Source organism: Phytophthora cinnamomi (assembly GCF_018691715.1).
Source record: "Phytophthora cinnamomi strain GKB4 chromosome Unknown Contig12, whole genome shotgun sequence".
Taxonomy (NCBI): Eukaryota; Oomycota; class Peronosporomycetes; order Peronosporales; family Peronosporaceae; genus Phytophthora; species Phytophthora cinnamomi.
This window is the reverse complement of record NW_027150945.1, coordinates 684,590-699,369: the sequence shown is the minus strand read 5'-3', so window position 1 is coordinate 699,369 and position 14,780 is coordinate 684,590. Positions and strand designations below refer to the sequence as shown.

General features: G+C 54.4%; 6 protein-coding genes across 9 annotated transcripts; 3 read left to right on the top strand and 3 right to left on the bottom strand.

Moving 5' to 3' along the window:
* Positions 1-178: 178 nt before the first annotated feature.
* On the bottom strand, positions 179-1,984 carry IUM83_13585 (Ras guanine nucleotide exchange factor F; the record flags this gene model as incomplete). The annotated part of the gene is made up of 4 exons (XM_067938273.1): positions 179-283; positions 353-445; positions 537-716; positions 800-1,984. The coding sequence occupies 4 exons, from the start codon at positions 1,982-1,984 to the stop codon at positions 179-181; spliced, it is 1,563 nt and encodes a 520-aa protein (XP_067797815.1).
* Positions 1,985-2,379: 395 nt separating this feature from the next.
* IUM83_13584 (Ras guanine nucleotide exchange factor F) lies at positions 2,380-3,322 on the bottom strand (the record flags this gene model as incomplete). 2 transcript variants are annotated; one of them, XM_067938271.1, is made up of 5 exons in its annotated part: positions 2,380-2,550; positions 2,614-2,751; positions 2,815-2,892; positions 2,956-3,182; positions 3,274-3,322. In XM_067938271.1, 5 exons carry the CDS (start codon positions 3,320-3,322, stop codon positions 2,380-2,382), a joined length of 663 nt encoding a protein of 220 aa, XP_067797816.1. The 2 variants fall into 2 exon arrangements, with proteins under 2 accessions (XP_067797816.1, XP_067797817.1); XM_067938272.1 differs by having other exon boundaries at positions 2,614-2,691; positions 2,827-2,892.
* A 3,426-nt stretch (positions 3,323-6,748) lies between these two features.
* IUM83_13583 lies at positions 6,749-7,915 on the top strand (the record flags this gene model as incomplete). 2 transcript variants are annotated; one of them, XM_067938270.1, is made up of 2 exons in its annotated part: positions 6,749-7,199; positions 7,301-7,335. In XM_067938270.1, 2 exons carry the CDS (start codon positions 6,749-6,751, stop codon positions 7,333-7,335), a joined length of 486 nt encoding a protein of 161 aa, XP_067797818.1. The 2 variants fall into 2 exon arrangements, with proteins under 2 accessions (XP_067797818.1, XP_067797819.1); XM_067938269.1 differs by having other exon boundaries at positions 6,749-7,915.
* A 351-nt stretch (positions 7,916-8,266) lies between these two features.
* On the top strand, positions 8,267-10,257 carry IUM83_13582 (u3 small nucleolar; the record flags this gene model as incomplete). Its single annotated transcript, XM_067938268.1, has 3 exons — positions 8,267-8,320; positions 8,393-10,108; positions 10,210-10,257. The coding sequence occupies 3 exons, from the start codon at positions 8,267-8,269 to the stop codon at positions 10,255-10,257; spliced, it is 1,818 nt and encodes a 605-aa protein (XP_067797820.1).
* Positions 10,258-10,854: 597 nt separating this feature from the next.
* On the top strand, positions 10,855-12,336 carry IUM83_13581 (glutamate decarboxylase; the record flags this gene model as incomplete). The annotated part of the gene is made up of 1 exon (XM_067938267.1): positions 10,855-12,336. The coding sequence occupies one exon, from the start codon at positions 10,855-10,857 to the stop codon at positions 12,334-12,336; it is 1,482 nt and encodes a 493-aa protein (XP_067797821.1).
* A 239-nt stretch (positions 12,337-12,575) lies between these two features.
* On the bottom strand, positions 12,576-13,358 carry IUM83_13580 (uncharacterized protein; the record flags this gene model as incomplete). Of its 2 annotated transcripts, none has more annotated exons than XM_067938265.1 (1): positions 12,576-13,358. In XM_067938265.1, one exon carries the CDS (start codon positions 13,356-13,358, stop codon positions 12,576-12,578), a length of 783 nt encoding a protein of 260 aa, XP_067797822.1. The 2 variants fall into 2 exon arrangements, with proteins under 2 accessions (XP_067797822.1, XP_067797823.1); XM_067938266.1 differs by having other exon boundaries at positions 12,576-13,271.
* Between the last annotated feature and the right edge of the window lie 1,422 nt (positions 13,359-14,780).

Here is a 14,780-nt window from a genome sequence, read left to right as displayed (position 1 = left end):
AGAGAGGACTTCTGCTGAAGCCTTTTTCATGTCAAAAATACAAATGAAAGAGTTGGGAGACTTTAACATATCATCGTGAGCGGACCAGTGAGGCAAATGCAGTATCGTGACCAGCACAGGACCAAGACGCCGATATATAGTTGAGGGGTATAACCTGCGGTAACTTTACGCCTGGAAGTTAGGGCACGGGCGTGACAACAGCGCCTCCTCTGCCAACTGAAGTGTTTTCAACGGTGATATCCACTGCATCCAGATCCACGTTGCTTTTGCACATTGGGCACGACTGGTACACATTAACGGAAGGAGGTGAGTAAATGTCGTAGCTCCTCATCACTTGGTATCGGAGGCGTACCGTATTGCGCTTGAGCCACTCATCGATGCAAGCAACGTGGAAAATGTGTTTGCATGGCAGGTTGCGGACATCTTCACCGTCTTCAAACTCGATCTGCCGATAGTCCGACACGTAGAATCATACCAGTGAATACAAGGTCATTATGATATTCGGTGGGAAATTTTGATGTGGGCTAGAGACGTACCAGACAGATCGGACAGACATCGTCGTTTTCAGTAGATCCACCTTCCGCTGGATTGAGCTGCTCTGTCGGTGATTCTGGGTTTCGCTCGGCGCGGCAGTATTTCGTGATCCGTAGCTGATCTAGTCGTTCCTTCGTCACGCCTCGTACCACCGCTGCTCCTCGCATTTGCGCAGCACGCACCTGATTATACAAAACAGTTTAGCTGTTCGAGTCCCGTATTACAAGAACACGGCTGAGGCGTGTTCAGCATAACAAAAGCGTACATTTCTCCGATCTGCGCGTCGCCAGCGGAGGAGGAGGACGAGAAGAACGAAGACTACTGTGACGATAAAGGCGCCCAACACGTAGACCAGTGACTCGGGGTCGAGCGGTAGGGTGTTGTTCGTGACTTCGGTCGTCTCTGCATTCGTGGTGTTATACACCCACACATCACCCAGTTGGCTTTGATAGCTACCTCCATGGATCACCATGCTATCCCCACGCCAAAGCGCAGCGCGATGGTTGTACCGCAACGGTGGAGATGCCTCATCGTTCCCGATCACAGCGTGCCGCGCTTGCATCACCATGTTTTGCAAGTCAAATTTGCCGAGGACGATGTCATCATACACGTATCCGCTCGAGCTCTGTTGAGGCTTGTAATACCCCCCGAAAAACCACATATTAACACCATTTGTCGTGACTATGGATGTGTAGGCGCGTGGAACATCGGACGACGGGGTGACACTCGACCACTCATTGTTGTTGAAGTTGTAGACCCAAATGTCGTCCAGCAGCGTCCAACTTGAAAGCAGAAGATGTCGGCCGCTGTATGCAAGCAGATAAGCTTCACCACTTCCGTCGTCGTCATGCAGCAGTGCCACCGAGTGGGAAAATCGAGTAGGAGGCTGCAGATCTCCTGCTGGCTCAATGTTTTTCCATGTGTAGGTGGCGAGGTCGTATCTCCAAAGATCATTGTAGTCGACTGGGGCGTCTACACCGTTTTCGTCGTACGCGATACCGCCAAACATGAAAAGATAATCGTCATAAATCACTATGCCAGGTTCGGAACGAGCGTCCGGCACCTCAGCAGCCTTCGCCGGAGTGGGGTCCATTACCCATTCGGGAGTAGTTTCTGTTAATGAGAGCCGCCAAACGTCGTTGTACTGCACTACCGGTACGCTGTTGCTCGTTGTTGCCGAAGCCTGGTCAGTCTCCGCAGCTAAGAGCGACAGTCCTCCAAATATGATAAACTCGTTGACAGTTGTGTTGGCATGTAGTACACCTGCATGATGAAAACGGTTCGAGGGCCTGCTGTTCCCGACTTGCAACTCCGACCATTGTCTGTCTACGAGGTCGAACACCCACGTGTCATTGTACTCGATATCTTCGTCAAGTGCGTTCGTACCGATACCACCGAATAGGTACATATTGTCCTCGAATGTGGCGATGGCGTGAGCCGAGCGCCTCATGGGCTGCGATCCCGACGAACCAAATGCAGGACCCCAAAGCTGTGTCCATTGCGCTGGAGCAGCTGCACCCATCATCCCTGACATCATCTCCATCGCAGCGTAAAACCTCTAACTTACTTCTCAATGTATTGGGTAGTGATGTGTTGAAGCCCTTGGGATGCACAATGCAGGTGAGCCGTTGCAAAACAAAAGTGCAGCATAACGCTCATCGCTCAGATAGCGAAGCACTGCACACTATATTTAGGGGACAGCAAGCCGTTCATGCTTGACTCCAAATCATCGCTAAGATCAGGATTTGAAATCCTCTTCGTCCAAAACGCGGCCTCGTTGCCTTGGAATCAGCAATAAATTCGCCGGTGCAGTGATTGACCAGAAACGCATTGCACAGCAATATTTTATGTGGGCAAATTTAGAGATCGTGTGTCTGAAGACGTCTCGGATATGCTTTCACCTGCCTCTGGCGGCTGGGAGTTATTGTCGAGGTCATTTGCCGTTTGCTCGGTAGTGCTAGCACATTGTTCCTCACTATCTTTCTGGTCAGCGTCGTTATCAATTTGGTCGATAAACTGGCATGGCGTAGTGTGTTAGTCCTCAAACTCAACCCAATCCCAAGACAGCATATCTCGTACCTGCTGAATTTGTTCCCGCGCTTGCAATTCCTCTTCTGTCAATGCAGGGTAAGCCCAGTCTCCAAGCTCGTGTCGGTGCTGCAGAAATCCCACCAGCGTTCGTTTAGGTAGACAGCTTCGTGATATCAGGGCCACCCACTGAAAAATAAGTTTTGTTAGCTGAATCGCAACTGAAGCATAACGCAAAATGTGGCTACTCACGTTGAGTTCAACCTCCTTGAGCTTCTTTAGCTCGATGCCTCCAAATACCGTGTGTATCCTCCATAGTTCCTTCTCACTCTGGCCAAATAAACACGGTTAGTGTTCTCACCAAAGAGCATTAACACGCTTCAAAGTTCCTACCTCGTCGATCCCAAAATCGCCCAACACGTCTCCTTTTGGATCCACCGAATCGAGGATAGAGACAACGTGATATTCTAACTCCGAAATCGTGTCCACACCTGCGAACTGTTCAAAGCTACCTGCTTGTGCCTTTTTCGACATTGCATCCAATACAATGCTGGCGGGGCCTGATCGAATGGCTAGATGAACGAGGGAGCGCAAACAGATACTTCGAATGTCTATCATGGCTGAAAGCGATAATCAATGGTGACATTGTAAGGTGCGATCTCTTCCACCAACGCCGCTCCGCAAATACAACACATCGTGCATGTACTGTACCTTTGCGTTTACCCTTGGCAGTTTGGCTGGCGCCCCGGGAGGAAAACATTTGATCCAACTGCCGTAGAAATTTGTACACGCCACACACAAGATAGAGAATGTCGATCTTCCATTGGCTTTCCCTTGATCTTGAAACTTGAAGATTTTCATACGCCTCCGCTATGCATGCTAGCACGTCCAAGAGCATTCGAACCGTAAGTTCGTACACTTTCTCGTGCACACCTAGATTGCGCTCGTAACCCACCAGGACCGTGTTATTAACATACTCCAGCAATAATTGCATTCGGAAGACGAATCCCTGGACAGTGTAAGTACACCGGGTATTCCCAAACCACGGTTTGCTAGATGTCCATGGCTGTTCGTAAATTCCGGGGAGCAGGTGATTCATGCATTCGTGAAAGAAGGCACGATGTGCATAATGGACAAGCGAATGCATCATACCGACAATCTGTGTCTCCACTCGCTCGAATGCATGATCGACCCAACTCAGATGAATATATCGGCTATCATGTTCGGCGTGGCGCCGCTTGCCCCTCCTTCCTTTTCGTGGCATGGTATCAACCTGATGCCGACATATCCTCCATACGAAGAGAAGTCTGCAAGAATTTGCGTGCTCTGAAATGACGTTCTCGACCGTACACAAAGGCATTTCCAACATCGTTTGCATTTGACGTTTCATCTTGGCGATTTTTTCGAGTAGCACTTGCACGAAAGCACAGCTCAGCGCGACATTCTGGGCTTGGATACAGGTTCCTACAATCTCGGTTTCTTCAAGTAAATGATGTGCCAACTTCTCAAATGGTGATAAAGGTCGTGCAGGACTTGGAGTTTCTGGTGTGGTTGGCCGCATTGATATAGCCCCTCTCCCGCCCCGTGATAGACGTCGAGCGCAGTAGGAACCATTTTCGTCAAAGTATCCTGCCCCGCCCTGCACATTGGGCCTGATGGAGTTGCCTCTTGCGGAATTTCCCGCCGGTGAGATTGGGTTGCTGATCCCCATATCCCTTACAACTGACTGAGGCATATTGTCTAGCCCAGGAGAAAACACATTTCCGAGGGAGCTTGACCGACTCAAAGAAAGCGAACGCGTCGGCGTGGCATAAACGGTAGGATGGACTTGGGTCAGTACGTCCTGCTGTAGAATTGATCGGAAATATCGTGCGAATATGTGCTCGCCCCTGCTGATCGATGTTTCAACTGCCTTCCATAGCGCATTCCCAACCTTGTCATTTAACTCGCCATTCGGAAATACGGAGCTGACGTCAACAACTACAGCCTGGACAGACTCCAAGATTTCGCGGAATTTAAGCCCCATATGGACGCGGAAGTGCGGATTTATTGGAGCTCCGATGAACCGTAGCTCGCGCGTATTTACCCACTCATTGAGTGATAGGAACTGGGTCCAGCTAGCTACATCTGGACATTTATGGAGAGATTTCCTTATCTGTAGTTTGCACCTTTTGTCGTCAACATCAACCACCATAACCTCCACCCATACGCTATCCTTGCCGTTATTTACAAGGACACGCTGGCCTACCCATTTTGCCAGACCCCCACTTCGGCCGAACAAACGGGATCCATCTTGCTCACCCCCTTTTCCAAGAAGCGGGACATATAGCTGGCCATCTAACGTCTCCACTCGACCGAAAATGTCACGACTCTCATCGTCATGAAGAGTAGTGACATCCCGCTCAGAAACAGCAAACACGGATTTCTGCCACCACACGCCAACGTGATGAGGATCTGCCACGAGAAGCTTAGCTTGTTGACCTGGATGAGCTGTTGGCAAATGCACGAATCTGTTCACTAAGTTCATGAGCATGTCTGGAAAAATCCCCCCTTTGGTGCGAAACTTGCGAGGCCGATAGAAACATTGCACCACTAGTGGTGGCCCATGATCGGGTGCGTGCTTCGAAGAGGATGAGGCTATTGCGACATCATGACCCCATTGATCTGAAACCTGCGTCAAATGCTTCATTTGCACGTCCAATGTTTCCCTCAGGTAAACACTGTACACATCTGCAATGAGCGATTCAAATTTCATCGCTACGTTTTCCTCCACAGAAGCTCCATCATCACCGAAAATCGTCGTGAGCGTGCCGTCCGCAGCAAATAAACAGACTGTGTCAACGTCATTCCGAATCTGATGTTTTACAAAGTCAGCTCGCTGTCGAAGCGTTTGAGTATCTGTTTGTGGTGTTGGGTGGATCACTGGGAGAGGTGTAGCTAGAGAATTATAAACAGTCTCGCGGTACACCAGCTCTACCTCCTCTTTCCGTGCCTCTTTATACGCTGTCCACTGGTATTCCATCGGTAAAAATCTCACGTAATGCAAGATCGACGTCATTGAGAGTTTACGTAGCCGTAATTCTTTCAGAATGGAAGGTCCGAGCAGACTTCCCAAGTGCCGAAACATCTCCTGGATTCGGTCAATGGAAGCTTCATTTGATACTTGAATTGCTAGAGCTGTGCGAGGTGACGTTGGGGGCGACGCCACCGTCACGTCACTGTTGCTGAGTTGCTTGCTGAGTTTGCGAAGAAGCTTCGGTCTGCCCTTGACATGTTCCTCTACCAAATCCTCAACAACCTCGAACGTGTCTCGTGTGTCCAGATACAATTTCGCAGCCGGGTGCATGCGCGGGTTGATCTCCTCGCCTTCTTTCGTCTCTCCGCCCGCCAGATCCACTAACCGATGAATTTCTTCCAGAAGTTGCAGCACGACGCGTTCATCTCTGGAAATTCTGCTGGAAAGTGCCATGGTTCCCAGCAACTTTCGTGCTCAAGCCCCAATGAAGTCGACGTGGGTTGGATGGATAAAGCACAGACCAAGTCAAAAATGACTGTGCATCGATCGAGTTCGGGCAGTAAACGCTGCCGAGTCTGACTTGGCGTGGCGCAGCTAACTATTCAACCTCTCGTACTCCCCCGTAAAATATTTTTGCGCACCCGCCGATTATTTATCAGCCCTTGTGCTATTCCAGGACCAAACGGCAACTGCTTTCATAAAAAATGGTTATTTCCTGCGACGTGAGATGGATGGCTCCTCTGGAGATCACTTGCTGAATTGGATGGTCGAATCCATGGACAGAAGACTGCCTGCATGAGAACACAGTACATATAACGTAACGTGGCGTGTGGCTGTAGCATAATACTTCGAAGTAGATGGACCGCAAGTTCGGCGAGATATAGCAGCTTCTTTCTGTGCCGCCAGTTCTTTTCGCCCCATTCAACATGACCTCATTACCGGGCGCTCAATCTTCCCCAAGAGCTTAAAAGGCATCGACATTGACACCCTTCGCGGAAGGGCCTTCGGTCTCCGCTGCAACACTCCAATGCCACGACAGATGGCTACAAAACTGCAACAAGATGTTCAGACTGAACGAGCCCCTCAAGTCGCAACGGTTGCAAGTTGAAGACACAGGGGGCGCACGCCTATGAGTCCCCAATTGCGGTGCGTCCCATACAATTCTCCAGCATGAGCGACGGCATGGGGCTCGGACTGGACCTGTCGGGCCTGGGGCAGGAGCCCATGGCGCCCGCCGTGGACGCGGCGCAGCTCACGGAGGCCATCCGCCTCATCCTCAAGGACGCGGACCTGGAGCAGCTCTCGCGCCGCATGATCCGCAAGCAGCTGGAGGCCCAGTTCCACGCCGACCTGTCGAGCTACAAGGACGTGATCAACGCCACGATCCTGGAGATCATCGAGCAGCAGCAGGCCGACGAGGAGGAAGAGGAGGAGGAGCCCGACCCGAGCGACGAAGATGACGACGCCGACGCGGACGACGAGCAGGAGCAGCAGCAGCGCTCGCCCCGCAAGAAGGCAGCGCCCAAGAAGAAGGCTGTGGCGCCCAAGAAGCGCAAGCGGAAGGCGGACGGGGAGGACGGCGGCGTCAAGAAGGCTGGAGGAGGCTTCAACGCGCAGCTGAGTCTGTCGCCGGAGCTCGCGCAGGTCGTTGGCGCCGAGACAATGGCGCGGCCGCAGGTCGTCAAGGCGCTCTGGGCCTACATCCGCGAGCACAACCTGCAGGACCCCAAGAACAAGAAGCTCATCCTGTTGGATGACACGCTACGCGGCGTGTTCCAGCGGAACTCGTTCACCATGTTCAGCATGAACAAGTTCGTCAAGCGCCACGTGCGCAAGCCCGACGACTTGCCGCCTGGAGGCTGGAGCCAGATCCCTCGCGACGGCGTGTCGAGCGACGAGGACGAGTCGAAACCCGCCAAGAAGAAACAACCGGCCAAGAGGAAGAAGAAAACTGTCTCGACCGAGGATGGAGGTGATGAGGGGAAGAAGAAGGCCAACCCGTTCTACACGGAGCTGTCGGTGTCGCCCGAGCTGGCCTCGCTTATCGGTCGCGACAGGATGGCGCGGCCCGAGATCGTGAAGGCGCTGTGGGCGTACATCCACGAACACAACCTGCAGGACCCGCAGGACAAGCGCACGATCCTGCTGGACGATAGGATGCGACAGGTATTTCAACGCGACTCGTTCACGATGTTTTCCATGAACAAATACATCAAGCGCCACGCGCGCAAGTTCGCCGACGTGCCGCCGAACGGCTGGGCCGACATCCCGCGCGACGGGCTCTCGAGCGACGAGGATGAGGCCAAGACCAAGAAGAAGGCGCGGAAAGCCAAGTGAGCAGTGATTCCACTACAGGCAGAACGTAAGCAGCCGAGCAAGGCTGGCGGCCCGTGTAGACGCAGCGGCAACGTACAAGCGGCTGCACATCTGGTATATGAAATCGACGTGATTCCTTTGTATAAGTGCACACATGCACAGCGTAGCGCTGCGTATTAATTAACCTTCAGCAGCTCTTGGACTGCAACAACTGCAACATGCACCTCCCAAAAAAGGCAAGTTGCCTTTTTTTTCGCCAGCCGGTGCCCATTTTGTAGTTGGCGTGCGCCACACCACGTTTATGACCCAAACGCTTTGACTGGATCACGAAAGGGTAGCAACTCTGTTGGACGCCAGCAGCACAGAGACAGCATGGACGCGTCCGTGATCGCCAGCTTCCGCGAGAAGGTGGTGCAGCAGCCCGAGGTGCGCCGGCGTCGATTGCGTCCCGTAGAGTAGGTGGCTGGCTGACTGTGTGTTGATTGGATTGCGGCGCAGGTGTTCTTTACGCCGTCGGAGGAGGTCGCCAAGGACGTCAAGGCCTTCGCCAAGCATGCGTTCGACCGCACGTCCAAGTACCAGAGCAAGAGCGGCGGCGCCGCGCCCCTGGAGGAGCTGTACGTGGACGGCTTCGACGCCGACCAGATCTGGGAGCAGCTCCGCCTGCTGAACGGCCCGCTGGTGACGGAGATGACGCAGCGCATCCGCACGTTCAGCAAGAAGCCCGAGAGCATCCTGCTGTTCCCGTCCGAGAAGCAGGAGGAGAGCGAGGAGGAGGAAGAGGAGGAGGAGGACGTGGACAAGCTGGAGGAGCAGGAGGACAGTGACGCCGCCAGTGACGAGGAGAAGGGCAGCGACGAGGAAGACGAGGAGACGGCCGAGTCCGACGAAGAGGAGAAGGAGGTGAAGAAGACCAAGAAGAAGAAGGACAAGAAGACGCGCGATGTCGCGGAGGACGGCTTTTTCGACTGGGACGAAATGGACAAGGCGGCCGAGGAAGAGGAGGTTGACGACGACGATGACGACGAAATGGAGGGCGACGAAGACGAGGAGGAGGGTGATGACGATGAGGAGGAGGATGACGACGACGACGAGATGGAGGAGGGATCGGATGCGGACGCTGCGGAGGACATGAAATACGATGATTTCTTCGGCGATGACAATGAGGAGGAAGGCGAAGAGGGCGACGAAGAGGAGGAAGAGGAGGAGCTCAATGACGTTGAGATGAAGGGAGGAGATAACGATGATGAGGAGTACCCTACGATTAAGCGTGCGAAACCGGACGAGGAGGATGTCGATGAGGAGGAGCTGGCCGAGCGTGGCATCATGTCGTCGCACCAGCGTCAGCGTCTGCGTCTGCAGAAGGAGATTAAGGAGCTGGAGCAGGAGGCTATCAGTGAGAAGCCGTGGCTGCTGAAGGGTGAAGTGCGCTCCGCGGCGCGCCCGGAGAATAGTTTGTTAGAAGCGGTGCTGGACTACGACAGGCCAGTGAAGGCGGCCCCGGTGATCACGGAAGAAGTGTCTATCGCGCTGGAGGAAATGATCAAGAAGCGTATTCTGGAGGACGACTTTGACGATGTGATTCGTAAGTTCGCCGGCAACGAGCAGGACGAGAAGAACAAGCTGGAGGAGGTGTCCATGGAGAAGTCGAAGGAGGGTCTGGGTGAGATCTACGAGCAGGAGTACATGAAGACTGCTATGGGCTTCGAAGCCGACGACGAGTCGAAGCAGGACCAGGAGGAGATCGATGTGATGTTCAAGAGCCTGTGCTGGAAGCTGGACGCGCTGTCGAACTACCACTTCACGCCCAAGCCGGCAGTCAAGGAGTTGCAGGTCAAGCCTGCGGTGCCCGCCATCGCCATGGAGGAGGTGGTGCCGATCAGCGTGAGCGACGCGAACCTGAAGGCGCCAGAGGAGGTGTACGACAAGAAGCGCAAGCGCGGCGAGGCCGTGCTGCAGTCCAAGGAGGAGATGACCCAGAGCGAGCGCAAGGCGCTGCGCAACGCCAAGAAGCACGCGCGGCGGAAGGAGAAGCGCCAGCGCGAGTTCGACGAGCGGCTGGTGGCCAAGCTCAACCCGGGCCTGGGCAACAAGTACGAGAAGAAGAAGATGCTGGAGAGCATCGCCGGCGCCAAGAACATCACCACGGGCAAGCAGATCGAGGGCTCGTCCAAGCAGTTCTCCAACTCGAAGGAGTTCTTCTCCCGTCTGCAGGTACGGGCTGATTGCGCCTCATCGGCGTGTCTCCACCTAAGTGAGCGTGTGTGTGCATCTGCTGACCCCATATCACTTGTTTGTATTTTTCCGCCATGCAGGACGAGGTTCAAGAAAAAATCAGGAATGCCAGCAGCAGCAGCAAGTAGAGCCTCGGCAAAAAGGAACGCCGCGGCGCAGCTGGCCGCGTGCCAGAGCAATAGAAATGGATTTTGTGCATTTTGTACGTCGCTCTTGATCCTCGGCGGCCCCGATTCGGTGGTGTTCGCCGGGCTGGCTTCGCTCTTCCCACACAGCTGCAGGCAATTCCTGGACGTTCGTCTGTGCCATCAATGATGGCCCATCATCCGCCGTGTTATCCCGGTGCTAATCCGTCCCATCATTTGCGTGGGTGAATTTGCAGCATTTGCTTCCCTCAGCAAAAGTGTCCATGTACATGTACTACAAGGACATGATGTCATGAGTGTGAAACTCTTGCATGATCAGAGTGCACAGCCCACTCGGCTCAGCCTGCTCAGCGCACTCGGCTGTGCACTTTGACTCAAAGTTTGAGCTGGTGCAGCCGCCAGCTGAGGTGGGGGAGCGCGCCATCACACTTGCCACCTGTATACTCCCGACTAGGTACGAGTGTGACGTTGGTTGAAGCCGCAAAGATCGGGGGGAGCCTGGCAGCCACTTCAGTCTCAGCGCCTCATTCCCGAATTTGCTGGCTTCCGCTCAAGTGAATCCTCTCTCTCTCTCTTACGATGCAAGTGAACACGCGCAAGTACTCGGGCGACGCCGGCGACCTGCAGCTGGAGACGGAGGCCGTGTACGGCCACCCGCTCATGTGCGCCAGCCTGCCGTCCGACGTGTTCCCGCAGCGCTCGGTGCCCGCGCGCGTGGCGCACCAGCTCATCAAGGACGAGCTGGCGCTGGACGGCAACCCCAAGATGAACCTGGCCTCCTTCGTCACCACGTACATGGAGCCCGAGGCCGAGGACCTGATGGTGGAGGGCCTGCGCAAGAACTACATCGACCTGGACCAGTACCCGCAGACGGCGGAGATTCACAACCGCTGCGTCACGATGCTGGCCAACCTGTACCACGCGCCGCTGGAGCCCGGCCAGAAGGCCACGGGCACGGGCTGCATCGGCTCGTCCGAGGCCATCATGCTGGCCGGCCTGGCCATGAAGCGCCGCTGGAAGGACCGCCGTATCGCCGCCGGCCTGCCGTACGACAAGCCCAACATGGTCTTCGGCTCCAACGTGCAGGTGTGCTGGCACAAGATGTGCAAGTACTTCGAGATCGAGATCCGCGAGGCCGACGTGTCCCCGGACTGCCTCGTGCTCACGGCTAAGCGCGCGCGCGCGCTCATCGACGAGAACACGATCGGCGTCAGCGCCATCCTGGGCAGCACCTTCAACGGCGAGTACGAGGACGTCAAGAGCATCCACGACATGCTCGTGGAGGAGAACGAGCGCAACGGGTGGAACATCCCGCTGCACGTGGACGCCGCCAGCGGCGGGTTCATCGCGCCGTTCATCAGCCCCGAGCTGGAGTGGGACTTCCGCCTGCCCAACGTCAAGAGCATCAACGTCAGCGGCCACAAGTTCGGCCTCGTGTACGCCGGCATGGGCTGGGCGCTCTGGCGCGAGCCCGAGGACCTCCCGGACGACCTGGTGTTCCACGTCAACTATCTGGGCGGAGACCAGTCGTCCTTCACGCTCAATTTCTCCAAGGGCGCAGGCAACGTGGTGGCGCAGTACTACAACATGCTGCGCTTCGGCTTCGAGGGATACCGCCGCATCATGGAGGCCAGTATGGAGAACGCACAGCTGCTGCGTGGGGCGCTGGTGGCCACGGGCCACTTCCGCATTGTCGACAAGCAGCACATGCCGCTCGTGGCGTTCGCGCTCATCGACTCGTCGCGCTACACGTGCTTCGACATTCAGGACAAGCTCAAGAGCCGCGGCTGGATTGTGCCCGCCTACACGTGCTCCAGCGGCGCCGAGTCGTTGACGATCATGCGCGTCGTGGTCAAACAGAACTTCTCGTCACACATGGCAAATATGCTGACTCAAGATATTATGAAAGCGATAGAAGCGCTGGAGCAGCACCACATTCTGGTGGACACCGCCATGTCGTCGCCCAAGGCGCAGAAGAAACACTTCAAGGACATTGTGCACGCGCTCCAGGCTAACCTCAAGCACCAGCAGTCGGGTCTCACGACGCACGGTGTGTGCTAGACTAGCATTGCTAGTTTTGCTGGCGTCAGTGCACGCTCAAGCGGTTGTCATGCGGATGCGTCCAGCACGGCACTTTCGAGTCATTCCCGTGCTTTTTAGCTGTAATTTCTGCGTTGCCAAGAGAGTGAACGACTCGTAGTTCATCCTCCCAAAGGAAACAAACCTAACATGCAAGTATTCGACACTGTGAGCTCGTTTTCGTGGTGCTAAGGCGATCTGACATCGTTCACCTACTTGTCCTAAGCATGGTCTTCGTCGGGTGTTAGTGGCAGGTACCGACGCAGAAACTGCGTGACTTTCGTGGCGGTCTTTAGGAACGGGTCTGGAATGTAGAACGTCGCCATCCCCACAAGTGCCTCGCAGAATTCGCTGTAGATCAACTCGAGCTGGTCGTCACTTCCTGGTGGGGCCTCTTGAACGTTGCGGAACACATTCATAGCCTGGTCCATTGAAAAGCGCGCGCGGACCAAGTGGTATTCCTGTAGAAACGCCTGCCAGTCCACCATGCGCATGTACTTGTTGATCCCGGGAGCTGTATGCCGTGGCTTTAACTTCGTGGGGCCATTGGCAGGTGTCACCATTTCGCGCTCCTTGGCACAGTATCGGCGGAAAATGATGCGAATTGTTTGAGAGTGGCTAGCAATCGCGAGTTTCACGTCCGGGCGATGCATGAGTGCTCGAATGAGACTTCGGTTCTGAGTAGCGATCGGCAAGTGGTGGGTGACAAAGTACTCGACCCGAGCACTTAGTGGAGCGATCTGGGATTGGAATTGCTCGTTGCAAAGCTGCAGGACGAGTTCAGCAAGGTCCTCAGGAGAGAAGAGTTGTTCGTAGCCGTTGGCCACCATCTCCTCGTCGCGCAGAACCGGTAGCACGTGAATTTCTCGAGGTAGGCGAAGTATCTTGACAATGTGCCACAGATCGTCGAGACTCATGGCATGCTTGATGTTGGCGCGGAACGGTGTGTACAGCTGCCGTATAACCCGATGATGTTTTTCAAGTACAGCGCGCACCCGTGCCATCTCACTGTCGGGGTCTTCTTCAACGCTAAATATTCGCCGCATTGTGTTGTTTGTGAGCGATATACACTCATACACGTGCTCACGATGGTCTAATAGACCTGTACCTGCCGCTGGTACCAGTGTTTCGTTTGGCTTCGTTGCGAATTGAGAAGCTAGCTCGCTTGCTGTCTGCCACTGAGTAACACGGAGTTCTCCAAGTTGCTGATGCGTGACTTTGAAATCTTTCATCTTCGCGGACGTAGTTTTCACGGAAGCATGTATGGCCTCAATACTTTTGATGAGCCTGTCAGGCCCTTCAGCAGTAAGGTTGCGAATTCGAGCTGTATGGAACGTATTGCCGTCGCCGGTTGTGATGCTCGTTCTTCGGGCAGACTTGTCCCTTGGCGCGAGGAACGAACTGTGCGACAGCGGCTCGAACTGGTGCCGTAGCACTGGCCGGATGGGGATTCCAGAAAAACCACCTACTGTTTTCAACAAATCCGCGCTACTACCTTCATTCGGATCAATCACAACTTTCGGTGTAAGACCACGAGATTGAACCACATTTCCAGAAATGAGCTGCTCGGAGATTTGATTCCACGTATCGTAAGCGGTGATAAGCGGCTGAATGTTGCGATTTGAGTGGCTAGTGATGACCGAGTTCTCAGCTACTATTGATTGTGTATCTGCTGGGGCAGAGCTCTGCGCTGGCGAGGGATCTGGGGTTGATCGAATCTCCCCTTCGTCTGGTTTGCTCTTCTTGAAGTCCTGAGAACTCAGAGCTTGAACGAGCTCCGACTTCCCCCTACATGGCTGCAGGTAAGCGTTATGAGTGAACGCACTCATATCAGCCGGTGAAAACAACAACGAGCCATATTCCGTTGCTATGTGGGCCAGAAGTAGTATGGTGAATCCTCGCGAATGGCGCGGCGATATATCGAAGTCAGTCTCACGGAATAACTCGAGGTTTTCGAGTAACGGTACTTGTGGCGTCTGCGGACGCTCCTTGAGTACCAAACCAGTTTGTTTTCGTGTGAGCGCACGTCTTAGTTGTGCTCCATGCGACGGAGTTCTAGGTTTCCTTGCACCAGCACTAGCTACCCAAAAGCGTTTGGCACCGTTGATAGTACCCAGATCACCTTTATCAGACCCGGCGAATCCGTCAGTCACTTGGAGTGTTCGGTTGGGCACGGAGCGGTTCGGTACAAGAGAGATTTCATGGCTCTCAAGCATCCGAGAGTTGAAAAGCTTCGAGTTGCTGGCATAATGCTCATCTTGGACGCGAATTGCTCGCAAGAGCTGTTCGTATTCTCGAGCCACTTGTGCATTCTCGTGCTGGCTTAGTTGCTTGTCCCTTTCTACCAGATACTCTTGGCCTAGCGCTGGGGCGAACAGAACCTTGGCGTCAGGGTCCTGGATCCGTTCGCGGAGAGAGTAGAAGAA